The sequence below is a fragment of the Megalobrama amblycephala genome, linkage group LG23 (assembly GCF_018812025.1).
Source record: "Megalobrama amblycephala isolate DHTTF-2021 linkage group LG23, ASM1881202v1, whole genome shotgun sequence".
Taxonomy (NCBI): domain Eukaryota; kingdom Metazoa; phylum Chordata; class Actinopteri; order Cypriniformes; family Xenocyprididae; genus Megalobrama; species Megalobrama amblycephala.
Window position 1 is genome coordinate 5,340,101 of NC_063066.1, and position 27,281 is coordinate 5,367,381.

The window sequence follows — 27,281 nt, forward strand, 5'->3', positions numbered from 1 at the left end:
GAGCCATTTATGATGGATGGAGGCACTTTCTTCAGCTCATGCTCGTTGGTCCCGTTCACTGCCATTATAAAGCTCGGATGTGTCAGGATATTTATTAATATTACTCTGATTGTGTTCATCAGAAAGAAGAAAGTCATATACACCTAGGATGGCTTGAGGGTGAGTAAAGCTTGGGCTAATTTTCATTTTAAAGGTGCCCTAGAACTTTTTTTAAAAGATGTAATATAAGTCTAAGGTGTCCCCTGAATGTGTCTGTGAAGTTTCAGCTCAAAATACCCCATAGATTTTTTTTTATTAATTTTTTTAACTGCCTATTTTGGGGCATCATTAACTATGAGCCGATTTAGGCTGCGGCCCCTTTAAATCTCGTGCTCCCCACCCATGGAGCTCACGCTTGCCTTAAACAACATAAAAAAAGTTCAAACAGCTAATATAACCCTCAAAATGGATCTTTACAAAGTGTTCGTCATGCAGCATGTCTAATCACGTAAGTATAGTATTTATTTGAATGAAGTTGTGTTTATGCATTATACAGACTGCAAGTGTTTAAAAATGAAAATAGTGACAGCTCTTGTCTCCGTGAATACAGTAAGAAACAATGGTAACTTTAACCACATTTAACAGTACATTAGCAACATGCCAACGAAACATTTAGAAAGACAGTTTACAAATATCACTAAAAATATCATGTTATCATGAATCATGTCAGTTATTATTGCTCCATCTGCCATTTTTCGCTATTGTCCTTGCTTGCTTACCTAGTCTGATGATTCAGCTGTGCACAGATCCAGATGTTAATACTGGCTGCCCTTGAACAATGCCTTGAACATGAGCTGGCATATGCAAATATTGGGGTCATACATATTAATGATCCCGACTGTTACGTAACAGTCGGTGTTATGTTGAGATTCGCCTGTTCTTCGGAGGTCTTTTAAACAAATGATATTTATATAAGAAGGAGGAAACAATGGAGTTTGAGACTCACTGTATGTCATTTCCATGTACTGAACTCTTGTTATTTAACTATGCCGAGGTAAATTCAATTTTTGAATCTAGGGCACCTTTAAACTGAACTAATCCTTTAAATAAGGTTCAATATTTGCTCAATTATCTCTATCTCTCTCTCTCTCACTCTTTCTCATTCCTGTCTGAGCTTCATCTCATATGCGGCCACAGGTCATATTTCTTCAGTGTGCTTACTTTGCACTTCACCTATCACCTCTGTGTTTGTGCGCATCAAAGACCCTGAAGATGCCCTAACTCTCTAATCATCACTCACTGTCTCAGTTTCTCTCTCTCTCTCTCTCTTTCTCTCTCTCTCTCTCTGCATAGTCGTGTTCCTCCAGCGTGAGCACTGGACAGTCAGACTCAGTACATGCGCTCTGCTGCTCCCCAGTCAAGCATTAACCAGAAATTAAAGTGTCGTTTTTCTCAGATTTATTAGTGGCAATCTATTTTGATTTGCAGAGCAGGCCTAAGCTCTGCAGTCCAGCCTCCTCTCAGTTTGTCTTCCTCATCCGATTGCAGTCCCTTGGGAGAAATAGACACTGTTGTAGTTTTAATTTTAGTGCTGGTCAGTTGCATCTCTGCTGTTTTTCGCTTGGCTGTTTACGATCAACAAACATTGCAGGCCAAAGAAAGTGTTTGCTCTCTCTGTTTGAGTCAATACCTCTGTTTGCTTTTAGTACTAGCAGTTCCCTTTGTGTCTTTATCTATATTCATAAATGCAACAATGTAGTCAATACATAATATTCCCAAGAGTAAGGAAATAATCTGGAGGTTTATGCTGCATCAACTCTGTAGCAACTGCAATAGCTTGAAAATTCCAGTTCAGCTGAGTAAATGGTGGAAGTTAAATGAACCTTGACCCTGACATTTTCAGCTCAGCTGTCTAGTTATAGTGTGGGAACACACATGGAAGTGTCATGGGGCTATAAACTAGGACTGGGATTTGACTATTCTGGTTCCAGTTCCGATTCCTTTTAGCAGTTCCGGATGTTTGAAGAAAAAATGCAATTCTGTTGTTCAAATAATTTAATAATAATAAATATTAAAGGGTTAGTTCACCCAAAAATGAAAATTCTGTCATTTATTACTCGCCCTCATGCCGTTCCACACCCGTAAGACCTTCGTTCATCTTCAGAACACAAATTAAGATATTTTAGTTGAAATCCGATAGCTCCGTGAGGCCTTCATAGGGAGCAATGACATTTCCTCTCTCAAGATCCATAAAGGTACTAAAAACATATTTAAATCAGTTCATGTGAGTACAGTGGTTCAATATTAATATTATAAAGCGACGAGAATATTTTTGGAGCGCCAAAAATAACAAAATACGACTTATTTAGTGATGGCCGATTTCAAAACACTGCTTCAGGAAGCATCGGAGCACAGATGAATCAGTGTGTCGAATCTGCTGTTCGGAGCGCCAAAGTCACGTGATTTCAGCCGTTGGCAGTTTGACACATGATCTGAATCATGATTCGACACACTGATTCATTATGCGCCGATGCTTCCTGAAGCAGTGTTTTGAAATCGGACATCACTAAATAAGTCGTTATTTTGTTATTTTTGGCGCTCCAAAAATATTCTCGTCGCTTTATAATATTAATATTGAACCACTGTACTCACATGAACTGATTTAAATATGTTTTCAGTACCTTTATGGATCTTGAGAGAGGAAGTGACATTGCTTCCTATGGAGGTCTCACTGAGCCATCGGATTTTAACTAAAATATCTTAATTTGTGTTCTGAAGATGAACAAAGGTCTTAAGGGTGTGAAACGGCATGAGGGTGAGTAATAAATGACAGAATTTTCATTTTTGGGTGAACTAACCCTTTAAAGGGGACCTATTATGCAAAATTCACTTTTACATGGTGTTTGAACATAAATGTGTGTCAGCACTGTGTGTACGCAACCACCCTATAATGATAAAAATCCATTAACAGCATATATAGCAGTAGGAACGCTACTGTCACTTTAATACTCAGATCTAATATACACATGCAGTTTCTTTCCCTGCCGTTTATGTTCACATACATAACCAACTGTGTTTATGTGAACTTTGTGTGTTTTTGACATAACCTTGTGTCTATTTGACAGTTTATGTGCAATAAGATGTGAAAGTAAACTTAGTTTAATACTCACAAGACGCACCGTCTGACATCCAGCTTTCTGTGAGCGTGCTTCAGGTGTGTGCGCTCAGACGTTTAGACTGATATATGGCTTTATAAGCTGTGACCACGATTGAGATGACAATGAAAACCAAACAGGCTGTCCAGGCACGAGCTGTCCAGGCTCCGCCCTCTTCTGAAAAGTGGGTTGGGGAGCAGCAGCTCATTTGCATTTAAAGCTACATGCACAAAAACAGCATGTTTTTCCTTCCACTCAAAAATGGTGTACAACATTGTATAATAAATGATCTGTGAGCTATTTTGAGCTGAAACTTCACAGACACATTCTGGGGACACCAGAGACTTATATTACATCTTGTAAAAAGGAGCTTAATAGGTTCTCTTTAAATGTGATCATTTAAAACAATTCTTCCAAAATGCATTTAATTTTTTTGTACTTTAGGGCAAAACGCATAACGTGTATCTGTAACTACATGTTGTCATATGGGAAAAAACAGTCAGTATATACACTGAATAAAGTCTATAAGCTGCATAATATTATGTTTGATTCGCTAAAAAGAACCAACTCACTAGAGTCATTTGTTCAGGAATCGGACTCCACTGGTTGCACAGTATGTGTTTGATTCACTAAATAGAACAGGCTCATAAGAGTCATTAATTCAGTAATTGGACTGCACTGGTCAAGCTCTCTGTTTTGCTCCGATTCAGTATCTCTATTTTAGTTTGTAAATAGAATTAAACATGATTTGGTTCTGGTATTTTTTTTTTTATGGTTCTGTTTCTAAATGGAAAAAGAAAAACACTAGAGAATCACATTAAAGCCACATACTATTTGTGTTTCAGGGAAGTTCACCTGCATAGAGGCTCGTTTCCACCTGGAGAGACAGATGGGCTATTATCTGATCCAGATGTACATTCCCAGTCTCCTGATTGTCATTTTGTCTTGGGTGTCCTTCTGGATCAACATGGATGCTGCCCCTGCCCGTGTAGGTTTGGGCATCACAACTGTGCTGACCATGACCACCCAGAGCTCAGGATCTAGAGCTTCTCTTCCCAAGGTCAGTTGGGTCTCCAGCATAATTTCATGCTAAGTTCACAAGCATATTTTAATCTATTTGGTGTATACCACTGCAATATGCTCCATCACCGTCCACTGCCTGTCTGCGTAAACATCATCCTGACCAAACTCAAACCTCATAAAATATCATTTTAAGGCTTAAAATGATAAAAATGGCAGTGTCGCATGTATCTGGCAACACTGAACTGAATAAGAAAGTAGGGCTGCATGATTAATCGAAAACTGCACTAAGGCTGTGATTGTATTAAATAAATAAATGCAGTTTTCTCAGAGAGGATCGGTTTGCAATTTGTGCTGATGATTTTTCAATGACCTGCTATTATTGCCCATTTATTTATTTAAATACATCTTATTTAATTTGTAATTCTGATGTCACTTTTGCTGTGTGTGTGGTTGTTGGGGACTTTTCGCAATCAATCATAACAGGACAGAAATTGTAATCATCATTTCTCTGTACCTGTTTTACTTACTCAGCTTGCTGTAGTACTTCATAGAGTTTCAGATCCTACATGCAGCGTTAAGATGAGACAGGATATTGCTGTAGTTTGAGATGTTGATCATCATTTACACGCATCATGACTTGGCACACACACCGTTCAGGTTTAAATAGGTTGACGTGAATACCTCTAGCTGGATTTATCAAACGAAAGCATTTTATATGAATGTCTTGGGAGATTATTCCCAGTTTTGATATTTGGCAAATGATTTTAAGTCAATCGTTTAGATGGATTTTGAGACTTCTGCGGATACACTCACTGAGTGGCAAAAAGACTGAGTGGCAGCATTGTTTATTGTTTATCTACAAATAGATTTGACAAGAAATCTGAGGTTTATTTTTACAGACTACAGAAAAGAGAAGCAAATGGATCGCTGCAATTCACAGAAACAACTGGACTCTCAGCAGCGAAACATGGATTTGCCTTTATCATTTTGTGTCAATATGTTGGATTTTGGGGTGAAATCATACCCTATATATTGTGTTGACAACTCATCAATTAAATATCTACCATCTTATATTCTATGCAATTGGGTGTTTTCAAATAAACACTGACAAAAACTACAAGTTTTGGGGCTGGACGGGATATGGGTCAAACATGTAATTTTTTTTTTTTTGTCCAAAGGCCTTAATAATAATAATAAACAAAGATATCCAAAGTATGTAAGGTAGTACAACTAGATATTTTTTATTGAATCCAAAAGGTTTTAATTATATTTTGCTACATATAAAGGTATTTTAAAGATTTTGAAGTGTCAAAAGTCATTCGGTTTAACCGTCCAAAGGCCAACACAGCCATTTAATTTGTGATTTAAAATATCTTAAAATGTAATAAATGTATATATTTTTATTCTGGCATGATTTTATAACATCATATATCAACATAGTGCAAAATGGTATTAAAATTATGTGTAGAAGTCATTGCTTTGTTATGAGAAAGAATGTCCGGAAAAATCTATTTCATTGATGTCATTTGGAGTAACCAATATAAAGGGACCGTTTCGGATCAAGTCATGTGGTCAGTATCATGTGACAGGATGTGACATCATTCAGACACCTGCAAAGGACCACATTGCCTTGAAGCAAAGTAACTAACTCTCTTAACTATTTGAAAAATTCATGTTTTCACTTGTTCATACGCATGTCCCGAAACATCAGGTCATTCGGTGCAACCGTAAAAAAATGACAAAAGCAGTGTTAATTGATTATAAAAACACTTAACACTTAATAAAACTTCAAACTTAATTACATCTCCATTATGTTTTTTTACACTTTTAAAAACCTTATTCATCAATGACCCATATACAACATAAATATTAGTGATCACCTGGATTTAGACCTACCTATATTGTATTTATATAAAGTGTTCACAGGCAAATTTGCTTTGTGTTTCCCCGGTGTCGAAATCAGGCACATATAAATGTCTGGAAACATGATTCCTGGCTGTATGTCAGTATCAATGGATTAATGGATCTTTGGTAAGTTATAAGGAACACTATCGAATCCAACCTTTCAGTTTCCCCTATTAAATCCAGTCATGCAGCAGGATCTTTTGCCACTCAGTCCAGCTGAGAAGGCGTGTTCCGGCGAGAAAGTGACATCAATGCATACTCTCTATAATGACCATGCAGGTGTTGAAAAACACCATGTTTTTAATGTCCTTGGATGGCTGTTCCTCCCCTGTATCCATCTACATTTATCTAAAAACACAACTTTGTCCCTTGTTTAAAGCTCTGAAGACTATTTGGTCTTGATAATAGTAGGTGTTATTGATGGAAATAATTCTAAAGTTTTCAATTAACCGTTCCAATAAAGCCATCTGAGATTAGCGGTGAAGATCCAAATGGAGTATTTCATCAGTGCTGTCTCACCCCAGTGCGCCCCCGTCATTTCAACAATGCTTTGTGAACCGTGCACTCTGTAATGCCACCTAAACTCCACAACCACTTTGGTCACTGGCTTGTCAAATAAAGTGAGTCTCAGCCAGCTCTTTTCCAGGCCAAAGAAGCAGTTCTCAGCGCGTCTCCCGGAGCACACTTCAATCGCCTGTATGCGTAGAGACTGGGCCACTGTCTGAAAGCGATCACGCTTTGAAAAAAACATGCATAAAGGCTCTGTTGATGTGCTGCTAAGCCTAAATTCTTAAAATTGACATATTTTATTCATTAACACTTTGATCCCCTATCTCAGGCTGGGTAGAACAGTCCTTTAAGCTCTCCAGAATTCAGTTGAAAGGTATTCTTACCTATAATGGGCATAATTTGCGAGTTTCTTCACTATAAAGTTCTGAGCACTCGGAGTATTAAGCAAGCGAGTGACTCAGTGAGTGAACTTTGAGCCAGGCGGTGACTCAGAGTTGTTCTTCGTTGCTCATTGCCATTCCTGTTGATTTCGTCTTGCTGCAGGTCTCGTATGTGAAAGCCATTGACATTTGGATGGCAGTGTGCCTTCTCTTTGTCTTCTCTGCCCTGCTGGAGTATGCGGCCGTCAACTTCATTGCACGCCAACACAAGGAGCTGCTGCGCTTCCACAGGAGGAGAAGGCATCTTAAGGTAAACCCTACAGTACAAGCACACTATCTACAAGCCATGCAGATGCAATATTGCACAGTGCTCAATATTCTCTGTGTTTGGGATACAAACCTTCAATCTTCTCATGGTTGCATTCTGAGTTACAAAATACAGTAAATATTTCATCAGGGCATCGAAGAGCAAATCAGAGTCTGACGAAAATGGCACAGTGCCACATTCAGGTCTTATTGCTGATGTACATTTTTGAATGGAAAATTCCACAGAAATTAATACAAAACCTACATTTTATTACATTTAATAAATATTTCTGGACATATATATGAATTAAATTATTTAGCTTTAATGATAAAAAGTCATTTTTTAATTAAGGAAAAACATGTATTTGTATTATCATGCTAAATATTTTTCACACAGTGGGTTCATATACATGAAAATATACTCTACTATTCAAAATTTTGGATCACAAAGATTTTTTATCACATTAATCTGATCAAAAATATAGTGAAAACAGTAAAGTTGTGAGATGTTATTGCAATGTAAAATAACTTTTCTATTTGAATATATTTTAAAATGTCATTTATTCCTGTGATCAAAGCTGAATTTTCAGCATCATTACTCCAGTCTTCAGTGTCACATGATCCTTCAGAAATCATTCTAATATGATGATTTGATGCTCAAGAAACATTTCTGATTATTATCAGTGATGAAAACAGTTATGCTGCTTCATATTTTTGTGGAAACCATGATACATTTTTTCAGTATTCTTTGAATAGAAAGTTGACATTATAATGACATTATAAATGTCTTTACTGTCACTTTTGATCAATTTAATGCAACTCACCGACCCCAAACTTTTGAACAGTAGTTAAAAAAGTTTTTTTCAGAAGGTGGGAGTCATATGTGTGGAAGCTAGATTGATCTTCTCTCCTGATTTAGCATGCTGAGACTGAAACCAACATAATGTGAGTTGAAGTTAAAACATTAATGCTCCTTCCATTCATAGAATAATGTGAGTTGGCATGGTGAAATCTTTCAAGTAGCTCAGAAAGCTCCGAATAAATCCTGAATCCCACCGTTGTAATCCTCAGTTTGCCTCTGGGCTGCATGTAATGGGTACAGTGAGATTAGTCTCTGGTTCCCTTAGCCCTATACAGGTAAATCCACAGAGACCGACTACACAGCCCTCGCTGATAGCAGTCCTTCCACCATTCAGACGCCAAGGGCAAATGGTGCAAACTGCAAATCCAGCTGTTTGGTTTAAATGCTACAGATTTCCATCCAATAAGTTCACAACCCAAGCAATAAGGGTTTGGCTGGTTAGCATGGACCAGTTAGCCACTGCTGGTAGATAACTACACCATTCTGGGGCCAAAAACCATCTTTGTCCATTGACTTAAAGGATTAGTTCACTTCAAATTTAAAATTTCCTGGTAATTTACTCACCCCCATGTCATCCAAGATGGTTTTTGAGGAAAACATTCCAGGATTTTTCTTCATATTGTGGACTTCACTGGGGTTCAACGGGTTGAAGGTCCAAATGTCAGTTTCAGTGCAGCTTCAAAGAGCTCTACATGATCCCAGACGAGGAATAAGAGTCTTATCTAGTGAAACAATCAGTCATTTTCTAAAAAAATAAAATAAAAATGATATACTTTTTAACCACAAATGCTCATCTTGCACTGCTCTGCGCCACGAATTACGTAATCACGCGCCACCTTTCCAACGTGATTACGTAATTCGTGGAAGTACTGCGGTAGGGTAAAAAGCTCCATCTCATTTTCCCCTCCAACTTCAAAATCATCCAACATCGTTGTTTTAGGGCGTTTGACTTAGTCTTTGCACGTTCGCTTTGTAAACACTTGCTCGTGACCTTTCCAACGTGATTACGTAATGTGTGGCGAATCGCAGAGCTAGTGTAAGATGAACATTTGTGGTTAAAAAGTATATACATTTTTATTTTTTTAGAAAATAAAAATGTCGCTAGATAAGACTCTTATTCCTCGTCTGGGATCATGTAGAGCTCTTTGAAGCTGCACTGAAACTGACATTTGGACCTTCAACCCCTTCATTTATTTTCAAATGAAGAGAGAAAGACATGAACATCTTGGATGACATGGGGATGAGTAAATTATCAGGAAATTTTAATTCTGAAGTGATCTAATCCTTTAACTGAAAAATGTTTATTTGGACAAAATATTTTTTTTTATAAAACTACTGTTCAAAAGTTGGTTAGACTTTTTCATGTTTTTGAAAGAAGTCTCTTATGCTCAGCAATGCTGCATTTATTTAATCAATTTTACAGTAAAAACAGTAATATTGTGAAATATTACATCAATTTAAAATAACATTTCTGTATGAATATACTTTAAAGGGGACCTATTATGCCCTTTTTCAAAGAGTTGATTGGGGGGGGGGTCTACTAGAATAGGTTTTCATGGCTGAATGTTTAAAAAAAAAAACATTATTTTTCAGCACCTCTCTTCTCAGTCTGTCAGTAACGCTCTGTTTAGATCCTGTCTATGTCTATGAAGCTCCTCCTTCCAAAAAGTGCAATGTGCTCTGATTGGTCAGCTGGACCATTGTGTTGTGATTTGTCAACCTCTTCGCGTGTGTTTGGAAAATATCACTCCACCTTACCATAACTGTGAGTTTCAACACACTACTAACGCAACTCAACTCATTTATTTATTTATGTTTATGTATGTTTACTCCAGTCTTTAGTGTCGTATGATGCTTCAGAAATCATTCTAATATGCTGATTTGCTGCTTAAGAAACATTTCTGATTATTATCATTGTTGAAACCTATGGAAGATGATTAGGGCCAAGCAATAATAAAAAAAATAAAACCATCTCGAGATTGAAGTTGTTAAATTTCAAGAAAAAACTCGTTAAATTTCGAGAAAAAAGTCGAGTTAAAATGTTGATAAAACTCATTAAAGTATGAGGAAAAAAGATTTTATTCTTTATTCTCAACATTTTATCTCAACTTTTTTCTCGAAATTTAATGACATTTTTCTCATAATTTAACGAATTTGTTCTCGTAATTTAACGACTTTTTTCTCGTAATTTACTGACTTTATTCTCAACATTTTATCTCGACTTTTTTCTCGAAATTTAACGACATTTTTCTCATAATTTAACAAATTTGTTCTCGAATTTTAATGACTTTTTTCTTGTAATTTAATGACTTTATTCTCAACATTTTATCTCGACTTTTTTCTCGAAATTTAACGACATTTTTCTCATAATTTAACAAATTTGTTCTCGAATTTTAACGACTTTTTTCTTGTAAATTAATGACTTTATTCTCAACATTTTATCTCGACTTTTTTCTCGAAATTTAACGACATTTTTCTCATAATTTAACAAATTTGTTCTCGAATTTTAATGACTTTTTTCTTGTAATTTAATGACTTTATTCTCAACATTTTATCTCAACTTTTTCTCGAAATTTAACGACATTTTTCTCATAATTTAACAAATTTGTTCTCGAATTTTAACGACTTTTTCCTTGTAATTTAATGACTTTATTCTCAACATTTTATCTCGACTTTTTTCTTGAAATTTAACGAATTTTTTTCTCTAAACTTAACTTTAATCTCAACATTTTATCTCAACCTTTCTTTCGAAATTTAACGAGTTTTTTCTCGAAATTTAACAACTTTAATCTCGAGATGGTTTTATTTTTTTTATTATTGCTTGGCCCTAATCCTCTTCCGTAGAAACCAGTTATTTTTGTGAAAACATTTTTTTTTTTCTAGTTTTTTATGAATAGAACATTCAAAATAACAGCATTTATTTGAAATATAACTGTCATTTAGTGTCATTTTTGATCAATCTAATGCATCCTTGCTGAATAAAAGTCTTTTGAACTGCAGTGTAGCTATATCATAATATTTCATTGGTATATTATGTTTTTGTTCTCAAAAGCATGAAATGGAAAATATTTTTCCGTCTGTTTTCCACGGTTTTGGATAGCCATTAACAGGAGCGCTCTCAGATAGCCTCCATGTAATGGCACGTGACCATGGTTGTATGATTAAATATTCGTGTGTATATGGAGTGTTTTTCATTTCAGGAGGCACAGCACAGCAGTAGGTTTGCTGCATTATCATTATCACCCCCTGGTTAATGAAACTCCCCAGCCACAGTGATCCACGGCTGGGGTTCAGCCCTTCATTCTGCCTCACTGGGGCTATCAGTCAGTGCCTGCTCTCTGCACTGCAGCCCGGAGCTGTCACCTCCCTGCACTACACAATAAAACAACTCCCCGGCATTACCACGGGAGCTTATCGACCTCCTCCTCCTGCATATACCTCTGCGTCGGGTGTAGAAAGAGGATTCCCCCTGCTGGACAGCGCTGAGATATGTGCTCAGCAGTGATGGGACTGACACCAGAGCAAGCTTGTTTTAGCGGCAGCTGTCCTGAAAACACTTGAATATTTATTGATTTATAAATCTTGAAACTACTTTAATAATAAAGTATAGTGTCCTGGCAGGTATGGCACAATGTGGAACCTGAATCTCACGCCTTAGTCTCACTAAAAAATCAAACAAAAAAACTGAAATATCTACAGAAATGGATATTTATTTTGAATGAGTACTTAATTTGCAACCAATTAAAAAAATATGTTCTATATAGTATGGATGGGTGTAGTATAAATGAAGTCTGGACATACTGCATTCATTTGTGTTGCTTCACTGCCCTCCGCAAATCCTCTTCCCTAGCTACATTGGATAGTATGGGAAGCATGGGAAGTGTCTATATAGTGCACCAGTTGGGTTCATTTTCTCTATAGGGGAAAATGAACATTAAAGACCGACCCACTGTTATTAATAGATGGCATATGTTCCCATTATTTCAACTTATTTATTTTTTTTAAATAAAAATGATCAACAGTAGAGTTCCTGGTAAAAAGAACTATATTACTCATGATTCTGCAGTGAAATTTCCACCAATCAGAGAACTGTGACAATAAAACATTTTAATACTCACGACTCCCATGAAGCACTGTGATTTGACGTAATAGCATTCTACTATTGTACTCATACTATTTCCTGCAAATAAAGATATGACAGAAATACTAGTATGCTAGTATGTTAATAATAATTCAGCCAATGTTCCAGTTTTGTGTGCATCAGACACTCAGTAAACCAATGGTATGTTCAGGTCCTCCTGGGAAGTTCGTATTTTCCAAGTGGAAAGTCGTGTTTATGACATCAGGTGCATTCAAGTCCGTTTTCGTCGGAGCAAGATGGCGTTAACTACATTAACTACACAAAAATACAGCAAGGTTTTTGAAATTTACTTCTAGAAAATGAAGAACAAAGAATGTGCATCAGGTGTGTTTTGCTTTTTGGTGTTTTAATTTATGAAGCCTCTGTAAACTTAATCGTTACATATTATATTGTTATATTACAATGCTATTATATTTCATGCAGGGAATTAGCTTATTTTATTCTAAATAAAAAAACCTGACAATGTCACTGCTAAATATTGTGTTATTCCACCATGTTTCTCACTGATATGCCCCCAACTTATACAGATCAGGGCTTAACGAAAATCCCGAGCTTCCCACTGGTATTTACAACTTTGTGGTGGCATTCATGTGCGTTCAACTCGTACATACGATCTTTCCGACATGACTTGAACACACCATAAGACATGCAAAGATTCTTTGGAGTTCAAATGAAGATGCAAGTTTATGTTTATTTGCATAAATAGACTGTAATTTAGCTCTAATCCTTTAATATGATGTACTTTTATAGCATTTTGACTAATATCTAGATTATTTACTGGAAACAACTCAGGGCTTTTCACACTGCGCTTAACCCTGGGTCATTTTCGTTCTAAACACCGCTTTTAACCCTGGGTAGAAGAACGTTTCACACTTGTCATTTAGAAGCGGGCTTAGCACCACTTTTTACCAGGAGTTATGAAACCCTGTTTCGGTGTTAACCCTGCATTGTGGTGCCAAACTTAAAGGTGCCCTCGAATGAAAAATTGAATTTATCTTGGCATAGTTAAATAACAAGAGTTCAGTACATGGAAATGACATACAGTGAGTCTCAAACTCCATTGTTTCCTCCTTCTTGTATAAATCTCATTTGTTTAAAAGACCTCCGAAAAACAGGCGAATCTCAACATAACACCAACTGTTACGTAACAGTCGGGATCATTAATATGTACGCCCCCAATATTTGCATATGCCAGCCCACGTTTCCAACATTATAAAAGGCATTAGACAAGGGCAGCCAGTATTAACGTCTGGATGTGCACAACCAAATCATCAGACTAGGTAAGCAAGCAAGAACAATAGCGAAAAATGGCAGATGGAGCGATAATAACTGACACGATCCATGATATCATGATATTTTTAGTGATATTTGTAAACAATATAACAGTATACAATACTCACATAATCCGACGCATGCATGCCGCATGCATGACAAACACTTTGTAAAGATCCATTTGAGGGTTATATTAGCTGTGTAAACTTTGTTTATGCACTGTTCAAGGCAAGCGCGAGCTCTGTGGGCGGACAGCACGGGATTTAAAGGGGCCGCAGCATAAAATCGGCGCGTTTATAATGATGCCCCAAAATAGGCAGTTAAAAAAATTAAGTAAAAAAAATCTATGGGGTATTTTGAGCTGAAACTTCACAGACACATTCAGGGGACACCTTAGACTTATATTACATCTTTTAAAAACATAATCTAGGGCACCTTTAAACAGTGTGAAATGATGCGATGTTAGAATGTTACAGCTAGAAACTTCCACTGCATTCACACGGGGTGTCAACGCTTGACAGAGGGCGTGTCTGAAGCTTGTGTTGACGTGACCTTTATAGTGATAACAGCCAATCACATTGCTTTCTGGAGTTGCACGACGCAATTGGCTAGCGACTGCTCTAAGGTATTTGCATAGGGCAATCTGATTGGATGACGCCTGCGTTGGCGCTTAAAGTTGAGAAATCTTCAACTTCTTCCGCTTGCAACGCGAGTGAAGTGACGCAATGGAACCCACAATTCAGTTTGGCAACGCATAATGTCACCCTTTCAAAGTAAATGAGAAGCGTTAACGCCGACGCCCCGTGTGAATGCAGCGTTAGCAACCGAAAACCAATCACATACTCCTATTTGCCTGCTTTGGACAGTCACGGAAACACTGGCATTGTATATAAACTGTAAATTCAGTGTTTGAGAAGAAATTGTCAAATGCTGACAGAAAACGAAGAAGAGACTGTTTCATTCTTGCATTTTATAGTCCGAAATGTCCATTCAGTAGAAACTTCGGTAACACTTTACTTGAAGGGGTGTGCATAAGACTGACATGACACCTTCATAATCTTGACATGACACGTGTCATGAATATAAAGGAGGTTTTATGAATGTTTATGACAACTGTCATTAAGTGTCATTTGCTCAGTTATGTCATTTTTAATGCAAAGATGACATTGTTTGAGATGTCTTTGTTACGACAACTTGACATAAACCAACACATCATAACCTGTCAGTGTCTTTGTCATGACAACTTGACATTAGCAAAACATCATAACCTGTCATAAACATGACATAGCAGATTAATTATCAAACTTAAAAAACTACTTAGCTTTATGGGTTAACATTACATTACATTATTTTGGTAACATTTCAGTATAGGGAACACATATATAAATGATTAACTATGACTTTTCCCTCAATAAACTCTTAATTTACTGCTTATTATAGTTAATTGTTAGGTTTAGGTATTGGGTAGGATTAAGAATGTAGAATAAGATCATGCAGAATAAGGCATTAATATGTGCTTTATAAGTACTAATAAATAGTCAATATTTTAGCCATATGAATGCTAATAGTAATAAGCAACTAGTTAAAAGACCCTAAAATAAAGTGTTACCATTATTTTATAACAGTGTCATCTTTTTTACGAAATTTGAAATGGTCTATTATCTGACCTTCTGTTGGAGGAAACTTAAAAAAACAAAAAACAAAAACAAAAAAAAACATGAAATGAAAAATAGTCATGACGCTGTTATAAAATTATTTGTCAAAGTATTGTCACTTAATGACATTTTAATGACAAGTTCAATTTGTACCACTGTACTTGAGCTCAAGATACATATTTATGACACTATTATAATGGCCTCATGACAGCCAATGTCAAAACCAACTACATGACAGTTTAATGCAATCTTAACCCATAAAGCTAAATAATGTCAAGTTGTCATGACAAAGACACTGACAGGTTATGATGTATTGGTTTATGTCAAGTTGTCATAACTCAGACATCTCAAACAATGTCATCTTTGCATTAAAAATGACATAATTGAGCGAATGACATTTAATGACAGTTATCATAAACATTCATAAAACCTCCTTCATATTCATGACATGTCATGTCATGATTATGAAGGTGTCGTGTCAGTCTTATGCACACCCCTTCAAGTAAAGTATTACCGAAACTTCATTGTACAGTCGGTAATACGAGGATGCACAATGCTAGAGTTATGTAAACAGGTCGCGTGCATTCATCCAATCAATGACACTGACATCGCAAATATGCAAATAAGACCATTAACCCAAGGTTTAGGAATGTACAGTGTGAAACGTCATCTTACGAATACCCACACTTTAAAAAAATGCTGGGTTAAAAACAACCCAAGTTGGGTTGAAAATGGACAAACCCAGCGATTGGGTTGTTTTTAACCCAGCAGTAGGGTTAAATGTTTGCCCAACGTGCTGGGCAGTTTTATTTAACCCAAGTATTGTTTAAAACTTACTATATGGCTGGCTTAAAATGAACACAAAATAGGTTGGAAATTCAACACATAATTACTAGAGGCAACAATAATAATGAAAAGGTGAACATTTATTAATAAGCAATTTTAATTTAATTAAAATTTAATTAAAGTTGAATTATTATTCATTAAGCTTATTAATAAATGTTAATTTATTAAACATATTAATTTCCAACATACTTTGGGTTCATTTTAAGCAAGCAATACAGTAATTTTTAATCAATAGTTGAGTTAAATAAAACTACCCAGCAGGTTGGCCAAACATTTAACCCAGCTGCTGGGTTAAAAACAACCCAATCGCTGGTTTTGTCCATTTTCAACCCAACTTGGGTTGTTTTTAACCCAGCTTTTTTTAGAATGCAGGATTAATTGTGAACCATGAGTAAATTTTGAGCAGTGTGAAACGTGAAGCACGATAACCCAGGATTCCATTTATCCAGAATTTAGAATAACTATTTCAAGTGTGAAAAGCCCTTCTGTTTATTGCTACACAATGTGTGCATAACAGAGTACATCAGACTACCAGAATGCCCCTGTGCCAGACTGCATGGCCTGACAGAGCTGTATTAATAACTGGGTGAAGCAGTGCGACCTCTGGACTGCAGATGTCTTTGCCTTGCCTAACAATGACAAGTGCATATTAGTGAGTAGCCTATTGATGGAGAGTAATCACCTCATTAGGGCTGATTGTGATGCAGGGCGGATCGCTCATAGGGAACTCTGAACGCTGCAGCTGCTGTTCATACGAGGGGTGATTGTCTATGCAAATAAGCATGAGGAGATAACTAAGTCACTGTCGCACTCTGGCTGGCCGTCTTGAGTTGGGGTGGCAAAGGTGCAGAGTGAGGCTGATTTGTGTGGTTTTATTTGGTTTGGTGCAGCCTGAATTATAGTGCAGCTCTGGAGTGTTTAATAGAGCCTGAGGTGTTGAGTGGACTTGGCACCGGACTGTAGTGTGCTGCAAAGTACTGCAGTCTTTTGTTGTTGCATTACGCGACTCTGGAATACTTGATTCTGATCGGTTAGTTAGATCACTCAGCAGTCAAATATTTTTGAGTAATGTCCGTTGACCAGGACGACTTTGCATAACTGACTGCACATCCAGCCTCCTACGAATAAAATAATAAATGAATAAACATGAAATATTGGTTGACTTTTTTTTTAAGGTGAGATAATGCACAGTCAGATGGTCATTATTGCAAAATAAGCTCTGTGCATCAGGGACCTGATCATGCTGTCAGGGTTTATTTGTGGTGTTCATATAGTAATAGGGATTCTTGGTTTAACACACCTCTGATGGCAGTGTAGCATGTCTCGTACTGCTTGTGCTGTAGACATGAATGACAACTCAAATCATGTCGGTTGTTCAGGAGAGGATTAGATTTCTAAAATGGGATGAAAAATCCCATAGTTACTTTGAAAGAGACACCTGAGACACATGTAGGGACCAAAATATGACATTTGGGTGAGTTGTTTTGACTTGAGTGTGTAATCAACCACACACAAGATCCTAGAAACCCTAGAAATAAGCTGCTTTTCCACCGCCAGGCCCAACCTTTCTCCTTGCTTAACCATTCTATTCCATGTCGATCCGCCCCAGCCGGTACAGATATGGTTTCGTTGTCCACTGTGGTGCTGATAACAGAGCTCTTTGGAATGTAATGCAAATGCATCAGTCGTTGCCTTGATAATGCAAGAGTTTGCAGATGATAAGAGATGTGAATTGTGACCGCATTATGGATGGGATATTTTTATTATTAACTTGTGTTTACTTCGATCAAATAGCACGTCTGGCCAGCTACAGAGAAACAGGCAACAGAAAAGTGACCAATCCTGAGTGAATCCGATGTCACTACACGCAGTCTACCAGCACTGTTAGTCAACCGTGCTGAGAATTCTGGGTTGAGAACAGCAGTGATGACGTACTTTTGTAGGCCAATCTGGAAGTTGGTATCACTCTGGTTCTCTCAACAAAAACTAGTGCTGTCAATCAATTTAAAAAAAAATAATAATAATAATAATTAATTGCATGTTTTTTTTTATATTGTAATACTTTCACATTTAATCTCCAAAATAATGTAGAAACAACATAAAGACTGCATGTTTTTAAATATTTGTTTAATTTCATCTTTTTACTAAGAATGAAGACCAGAATCACTGATACTGATGGATTTATTTCTTAATTTTAGCCATTAATTATAACCATTGAACATTACAGTATAATTGAAAACTATAACTTTTAAAGGGTTAGTTCACCCAAAAATGAAAATTCTGTCATTTATTATTCACCCTCATGTCGTTCCACACCCGTAAGACCTTCTTTCATCTTCAGAACACAAATTAAGATATTTTAGTTGAAATCCGATAGCTCCGTGAGGCCTCCATAGGGAGCAATGGACACTTCCTCTCTCAAGATCCATAAAGGTACTAAAAACATATTTAAATCAGTTCATGTGAGGACAGTGGTTCAATATTAATATTATAAAGTGACGAGAATATTTTTGGAGCGCCAAAAAAAAACTAAATAACGACTTATTTAGTGATGGCCGATTTCAAAACACTGCTTCAGGAAGATTCGGAGCTCAAATGAATCAGTGTATCGAATCTGCTGTTCAGAGCGCCAAAGTCACGTGATTTCAGCCGTTGGCGGTTTGACACGCGATCTGAATCATGATTCGACACACTGATTCATTTATGCTCCGATGCTCGGTCTTTATTTAAAATGTACAAGTTAGAAAACTTGTGCTAAAATGGTTTGCAAGAACAAGCAGACAAGTTAGTAGAAGAGTTTTCCTGCTTGACGTAATGTTTCATGTCCCTGACAGTGTCTGTAGTCCCATTTTTAGACAATAAGCAAATGCCTTTTTCAATATATTTTATGTCATAGAATAAAATATGAAAATATCTTGAGCTGATGTTAACCACAAACCTTATTTCAGGCATTTAAAAAAACAACAACTCATTGACGAGGTTTTTGGACTCAATCCTGCAGAAAACTCTATTGTGGTCGCAACTTGGGCAAGCATTTGCATTTTCATCAGAAAGTTTAAAAAACTTTTTTTTTTTTTTTTTTTTTGGGGCAAATGCTTTGTTATAAGAAAATGCATGCGGCTCAAGACGTAGCTCTATTAATACAAAAGGCAAGTGTTTAATTAGTAAGCATATTTAGAATCAATGCTTGGCCTGAAATGTCGCTCTTGAGCCAGCAGTTCTCCTTATACCCTGGAGGTCACTGCACAGTGCGACAGGAATAGAAAGGTTTCTAGATGTGATTGGACCGATGCAGCTGATGTCAGTGGCTGTCCCAAAACAGGGTTGAAAATGATTTTGGCCATTAGGGATATGCTTGCAGGATATGCACCAAACAAATGCTATTTGTCGGCTTCTCATTTGAATTCCCAGCATTTATGAGGCCACAGATGTTTATTGGAGAAAAAAAATCACATTTTTGTAAACATATATTCATTCAAGACTCATAACCATTGCGCACATCAGCATAACGCCTGAATCTGTTTCATATGCAGCTCGTAAAATATTCATTCCAACTCACCCATAGGTGATAAAACAACAGACGTATGTAAATGCAATGCATTGTAATGGCCTACACAGATAGATAAATGTCGTACATCATCCCGGTATCAATGTGTATGATAGAGGTGACTTTCACTTTAATATATGCTTTATATAAAATCATCCCCATCCCGGACATCTGATGCAAAACATTTTAAATGTATATAGATATATACAATAAAAGCATGAGGCTGCTACTTTACAGCCATTTCGGTTTCTGTCGTTAATCACAACATCCCAATAAAAGACCTCAAAACATCAGTCACATCTACGGGCTTTGATTGATGAAGGAGCCAAGAGGTCCTGTATATAGTGGCGGATGCCACACCCCTGATTTGCAAACGCTGCCGTGAGCTGCATTCTGACGTTCGGCAGTAATATCGCACTCCGCTTTAAACCTCGAGGACGCAGGCTAGCGTTCTGCTTATTGTTTTTTTTTCCCTCCCCTCTAACAGTTGGACTGGGAACGCAGCTGGCACGCCTAATGCAGTAATGGCGGAGTTTTAATTAGGAAGGGAGGGTAATGAATCTGGCAGGGGCCGGGCCGGGAGGGAAAGTGACGCAGGACGCAGCGGTGCTGCAGCCCGGCTCCTCTTTACAGCTCCACGTCACGTCTCGGAGCCACCACATTAATCATATGGCAGCAGAAATAAAGCCGAGCATCCGTAATACTTACAAATGGTGAGCCAGTGCGGCTGAAGGACAAGGAAAGGTTGTAGCACCCTGGCATCAAAGACAGCGTCGTATACAAAAACAAAGGGGCAGTGGAATAACATCACCCCTCACACACACACACACACATCCTAGTGTGATCTTCCATTTACCCCGGCACACATTAACAGTTATAAATGGGATGGCTGAAAGACAAGGACAGAAGGAGGACAAAGTGTCTAAAAATGGAGTCCTGCGTAGAAAATGGCTGATCTTTCACTAAAAGCGAGCGGGATAGTTAGATGTTTGCACCTGTAAATTGAAAACGTGCATTACGAACATAATGATCCTATTTCGCTTCTGCGGTTTGTGTTTAAACAGGCACAATCTTGGTGAAATATCTACCCGCGCTGAAATGTAATTAACCGAGGTGGTTATTTTGGTTCTGTTTTCATTAACGTGTAAGATAGAGTCCATCTGCTGAATCTCAAATAAGAGCATGTGGAGGTGGGGAGCAAGGCAAGGTCAGTCCATTAACTGAAACGTGAAATATTGTGACCTATGACTGCACCCTGTGCCGTCTATCTAACACAAGTCAATAGTTAATACTCATAAAACATGTAATACTCCACCAAAAAATGAAAATTCTCTCATTATTTATTCACCCTAATGCCATCCAAGATGTATATGATTTTCTTTCTGCAGATGAACACAAAGATTTTTAGAAAAATAATAATCTATCATATAATGCAAGTGGACAGTAACCCAAAAAAACCCCCACAGTAATTAATCCATACGACCCCAGTGGATGAAGCAGAACGAAGCAGCTATAGCAACTTCTAATATAAACCATTGGTGCCTGTCAGCGGTCATACGTGCGTTTGAGTTCACGCTTGAAGTAAACATGAGCACGTTGTGAAGCATGATGTAAGCTCATGAACCCACGTATGACAGTTGGCTGAAAGCCATGGTTTTATAGCTTAAAAAGTTTGAAATATTACCATTTTTCTTAGACGTATCATTTTGCTTTGCATTATTTTTTCCCCCCAGCCAGTTCAGCAGAAATCCTGCCCTGCAACAAATTTTTTAATTGTGATTGACATCCCTATTGAAATCTTTAGAATCGGGAAAAAATCACGCTTTTGCTTTACTTAGATATTGATTTATCAACTGGGGTCGTATGGATTAAAGGTGCCCTAGATTCAAAAATTGAATTTACCTCGGCATAGTTGAATAACAAGAGTTCAGTACATGGAAATGACATACAGTGAGTCTCAAACTCCATTGTTTCCTCCTTCTTATATAAATCTCATTTGTTTAAAAGACCTCCGAAGAACAGCCGAATCTCAACATAACACCGACTGTTACGTAACAGTCGGGGTGTACGCCCCCAATATTTGCATATGCCAGCCCACGTTCCCAACATTATGAAAGGCATTAGACAAGGGCAGCCAGTATTAACGTCTGGATGTGCACAGCTGAATCATCAGACTAGGTAAGCCAGCAAGGACAACAGCGAAAAATGGCAGATGGAGCAATAATAACTGACATGATCCATGATAACATGATATTTTTAGTGATATTTGTAAATTGTCTTTCTAAATGTTTCGTTAGCATGTTGCTAATGTACTGTTAAATGTGGTTAAAGTTACCATCGTTTCTTACTGTATTCACGGAGGCAAGAGCCGTCGCTATTTTCATTTTTAAACACTTGCAGTCTGTATAATGCATAAACACAACTTCATTCTTTATAAATCTCTCCAACAGTGTAGCATTAGCCATTAGCCACGGAGCATAGCCTCAAATCCATTCAGAGTCAATGTAAACATCAAAATAAACACTGTACTTACGCGATTAGACATGCTGCATGACGAACACTTTGTAAAGATCCATTTTGAGGGTTATATTAGCTGTGTGAACTTTTTTTTTATGTTGTTTAAGGCAAGCGCGAGCTCTTGGGGCGTGGAGCACGAGAATTAAAGGGCCACACACCCTGAATCGGCTCATTTCTAATTATGCCCCAAAATAGGCAGTTAAAAAAATTAATTAAAAAAAATCTATGGGGTATTTTGAGCTGAAACTTCACAGACACATTCAGGGGACACCTTAGACTTATATTACATCTTTTAAAAAAAAGTTCTAGGGCACCTTTAATGTTGTGATTGCTTCGAGTGGTTTTTGAGGCATCAGCTTGTACCATTACTGGGTACTGGCATTATATGAGGGCTTTTCACACTTGTTCACACTAGTTAACCCTGGGTCATTGTAAACCTTGGGTAAACTGAATTAGTGTTGTCAAAAGTACCGACTTGGCAGTGAAGTCAGTACTTTTGACAACACTAAACTGAATCCATCTTGCTTCACGTTTTACTCTGCTCATACTTTAGGGTTAACAATTAATCCTGGGTATTCATAAATTTTACACTGTACATTCCTGAACCCTGGGTTAACGTTCTTTTGTCAGTGTCATTGCTTGGACGAGCGCAGAACGTGACCCGTTTACAAAGTCTCTAGCATTGCGCATATTTATATCATATAATGCTGACTGTGCTATTAAGTTTTTTCCTGAATGGACTTTTCAGTCAATAAAGGTAAATTTAAAACTCCACTGTATTTTTTCCAACAACACTGTTTGAAAGTTAGTCAGGTCGACACCAACAACAAACATCTAACCAGTCAGCATTAGGGGGCGTATGATGCTCGAGGAGACAGAACGAGCAAGAGGGAGATTTGAAAAAAAGAAATGCACAAAGAGAGATGATGAGGCACAATACAAAAGAGCTCAAAAGAATATCACTGGAATGAAGGTTTATGACTGGGCAAGCGCTTTAGGACCAGCGTTAATATTAGAAAAGCTTTCCAGCGCTGGAGAGAGCTAAGCGGGAAGGCCTGAAAACAGATGTGGAGGCTGCTTTGATTCCGCTTCACATGTGAGTAACACTGGGTTTGAATGCCATTGATTGTCTGGAGCTGCTGTGCTGTTGGTAAATAACAACGAACACTTGTTTGTATTTACTCTTGTGTAATGTATGTTCATTTTTTGTGCTTCCTTGTCGTTTCGTTTATCATCTGTGCTTTATTTTTCGTGAAGCATTTTGTTGCGTGTCAGCTGTGATAAACAGACATCCACTCTCGCATTGCGTGTGTAACAGTGGCCAAATAGTGAGAGTTGAGCAGGTAAACCACTGCACACTGACAACCGCTAGAGAATGCGGTGTTTAGCGTCATTGTTAGTGCGTTCGCCTTGCCTGCCAGCAGCGAACTGGCCGGGGTTCGAGACCGACTCGGAGCAGGGTGGTTAGGATTGGAAGGGTTAGTTTTGGAGGCGGAGCAATCAAGAGAGGGGTGGGCTTGTTTGGGTTGATTTCAAATATCAACAATGTCCAACAGCATTGTTGAAAAAATACATACCCCAAATTTAACGCGGTTTCCATATTTTGTTGCTGATGTGTGAATGGTCTCTGTGAGTAAACAATGAGAGAATTAAAAATGTTTGGGTGCAATTTCCTTCTCTGCTGTTTACATTCACAGACATAACCGACTGTGTTTGTGAACTTTGTTTTTGACATAACCTTGTGTTTATTTGACAGTTAAAAAACATGTAAGAGAAATCAGTTTAGGTGTGCACTCAGAAAACCATATATCAGAAGTTTTAGACTTTTATGGCATTTAAAATGCATGCAAATGACTTACATGATGAAGAAGAACTTCAATGTCATGTGAGCGTGTCCGTGATACAGATGATAATCAAAACCAAACAGATGTTTTGTTAGTTAGAGTATCCGAAACATTAGTTGTGCAGGCTCCGCCCTCTTCTCCAGCAGCTCATTTGCATTTAAAGCTACATGCACGAAAACAGCATGTTTTTCCTTCCACTCAAAAATGGTGCTATATATAATAAATGATCTATGGGGTATTTTGAGCTGAAACTTCACACACATTCTGGGGACACCAGAGACTTATATTACATCTCGTTTAAAAAAAAAGGACGGAGGGGGGCATAATAGGTCCCCTTTAAGGTGGAGCGTGTGAATAATGGGTTTCTTGACCATTCAACACCTGTGCTGTATTGCAGGAGGACGAGGCGGGAGACGGCAGATTCAGCTTCGCCGCCTACGGCATGGGTCCGGCGTGTCTCCAGGCCAAAGACGGCATGGCCATCAAGGGCAACAACAACAACGCACCCACCTCCACCAACCCCCCTGAGAAGACCGTCGAGGAGATGCGCAAGCTCTTCATCAGCCGCGCCAAACGGATCGACACGGTGTCGCGTGTGGCCTTTCCGCTGGTCTTCCTCATTTTTAACATTTTCTACTGGATCATTTACAAGATCATACGCAGCGAGGATGTTCACAAGCAGTAAAGAGAATACACCCGCCTCTACGCCCCTCCCCTCGTCCCACCGTGCCCGCCTTTCTCTCACTGCAGTGCTCTCACTCGCTTTCGGTGATGACGAGTCCCCGGCAGAGGTATTTATTCCTTTTTTTTTCGTCTCTTTCTCTCCTGTCCTCCTGAATAATCCGGACCTGTGCAATAGCAATGCAGTAAAATGCATGATATATGAATGTGGCAATATATTTACTAAAAAAATGAAAATGACTAAAAGTAAATATCCAACTTAAGAACTTCTGAACTTGTGACTGGGAATCCAAGAGGAGAACTTTTTTTGCAACTTGAAGACGCACTGCATTGCGAGAATATGGAGAAACATTACTGCTGTAATATATCATATATTTAAATGATAATACTTCCATAAGAAAGTCATTGAAAATGAAACATTTTTGGGGTCTCGAGGCAGTTTGGGGCTTCCATGAATACACAATGAAAATGTTGCAGAGACCGAGATTTGTTTTGGTCCTGGGGTCTTACGATGTTTCATTCTGATGTCGATTATTAATGGATCTTGATGAGTGCCAGTGAAAAAAAATTATTTATTCGAGCTGTGGTCAATGTGTTCCTCTATCTGTGCTCATTTCAAAATTTATTTATTTATTTATTTATTTATTGTTTAAAACATCAGATTATGTTCTGTTCGTGTGCCAAACCTCATCTTTCAAGTTGACCAAAAAAAAAAAAAAAAAAAAAAAATTATTATTCATGTGTTCATTGTTTGATATATTAAATGCTAAAATAACCACGAGGGGGAAAAAACACAAATAATTTATTAAATAAATATAGATATACAGTATGTAAAATAAATAAAATATACCTTTAAGCATTTTTTTCGCTTTGCATTCTTTTGTTTTGCCATCGTTTTCATCATCAATTTGGAATATGTCAGAAACGGGCGGAAGAGAGAAAAGCGAAGGGATCTTTCATATCTCATACTTCAACGGTGTTATTTTTCTAAGCTTGGTTTAGCCGTCCAGCCAGTGCCATGATACTAGATCTATATTTCCAACCAAATGTATATTACGGTGATTTTTCAAACTATATGTATAAACACTGCATTGTGCAACAGAATAAAGAAGTGCACAAAGGTTTAGTTTCTGAAATTTAGGATGCATCTTCATCTGGCTTCTCTATGCAATAATCGTATATGCAATTATTTTTCAGTGTTCATCTTGTCGAATATGGCCGTTTTATTCTGAAGGCCCTAAAAGATGCTATTTCGTACATGTTCAATTTTCTCTTCCAGTCACGCTCATTTGCTGCCTTTGCATGGCGAGGCTTTTTTCGTGGCGCAGATGATATAGATGTCATTTTTCACTTTTGTAATGTTTTGTTTGACTGCCGAACTGAAGAGAAACACCATTATATAAAGTGAGCATGTGTCCAGGCTGTGTGATAGATGCTCCGTGTAGGATATGCAAGATTTTGCCATGCGTGACATAGATATTTTTGTTTGTTTGTTTAAAACCAAAGAGCAGTTTTGTTACTCTGTAGTCGTTTGCCTTTCAGGTTTTGACTAGATTTTGTTGTCTCCATTTCATCCTGTTTGACCAATTTTGTAAGACCTGTAACATTTGTAATTTATTCAGTTTTTCAGACATTTATTGGAGAAAACCTACAAGCATATATCTTTGTACATTTTGTGACAGAAAATATTAGCTAGAAAAATGAACTTCCATCTAGGTCCAAGTAGTGGTATCATAATGCTTTGTTGTACGTATATGATTTCAGTTGAGAGTAAAGGTAATTGATGGCACATTTAATTTATTTCTATTCATTTCAAGGCATCATGGTAAATTTGAAGGGCTATTTTTTGATGATTAATGTCAAATCTTCTCCCTCAAATGAATCGGCTTGTGACAAAGTGCTCAAATGTGTGATCTGAAAACTGGTTTATACCTCACCAGTGAAGACACTGGATTACACTATATATATATTCGACCTCGCTGTATGATATACGTCCAGCAGAAGCCGAGTTCTACTCGAGAAGAAGGTTGTAATGTGAAACGCTATCTACACACAGCACAATGTAGCAAGAACACATTTCACACATCATTTGAATGTTCACACGTGATGAATTGTGCTGAAAGGAGTGTTCGCGACTGGATCTGTGACATTGCAAACGGTATTAATGATCATTGTTGTTTGAAAATGGTGGTTCTTCCAGCAGGTTAAACTTCATCTGTGAGACTGATAGAGGCACACCATGTATGATATACATCACAGTGTACATACAGTGTGGAAAGTGATAAAGTTGCTTTATACACTTGATGTGCTCATTCTTGACTCTGAAATGGGAAACTCAAATATGTAGTCAAAAACACATTTAGAGAACATTTGTAGAAATACGTTGAGCTTCATGTTGATGTTAACGACCGATTTGTTTCTTGACGAACCCTGCTTAAGGCTATTCACCATGCTGCCGGACTGTCCCGTGTGTAAATGACAGCAGTGACGCCCTGGGCCCTCTCACACGCAATATACAAGACGAGTTATAACGAGTAACACAAGGACAGTGTGATGTGAAATATGTGCTATATGCAAATACGATTTGTTCCTTGGCTTAATAATCATGAAAATATCAATCTAATGTCCTGATGGTTTCTGAATCTTCTTTTGAGGCAT

At 37.6% G+C, this 27,281-nt stretch overlaps 1 protein-coding gene across 4 annotated transcripts in view; it reads left to right on the forward strand.

The window, feature by feature from the left end:
* The window catches only part of glra1 (glycine receptor, alpha 1), a 79,748-nt gene that overhangs the window by 51,947 nt on the left and 520 nt on the right, over window positions 1-27,281 (forward strand). For all 4 annotated transcript variants that reach the window (XM_048176654.1, XM_048176655.1, XM_048176656.1 and 1 more), the window contains 3 exons: window positions 3,980-4,194; window positions 7,116-7,262; window positions 24,340-27,281. The exon at window positions 24,340-27,281 is cut by the window's right edge and continues 520 nt beyond it. In XM_048176654.1, coding sequence (XP_048032611.1) covers window positions 3,980-4,194; window positions 7,116-7,262; window positions 24,340-24,627 — 650 coding nt within the window. In that variant the 3' untranslated portion in view covers window positions 24,628-27,281. The remainder of the gene's footprint in view (window positions 1-3,979; window positions 4,195-7,115; window positions 7,263-24,339) is intronic.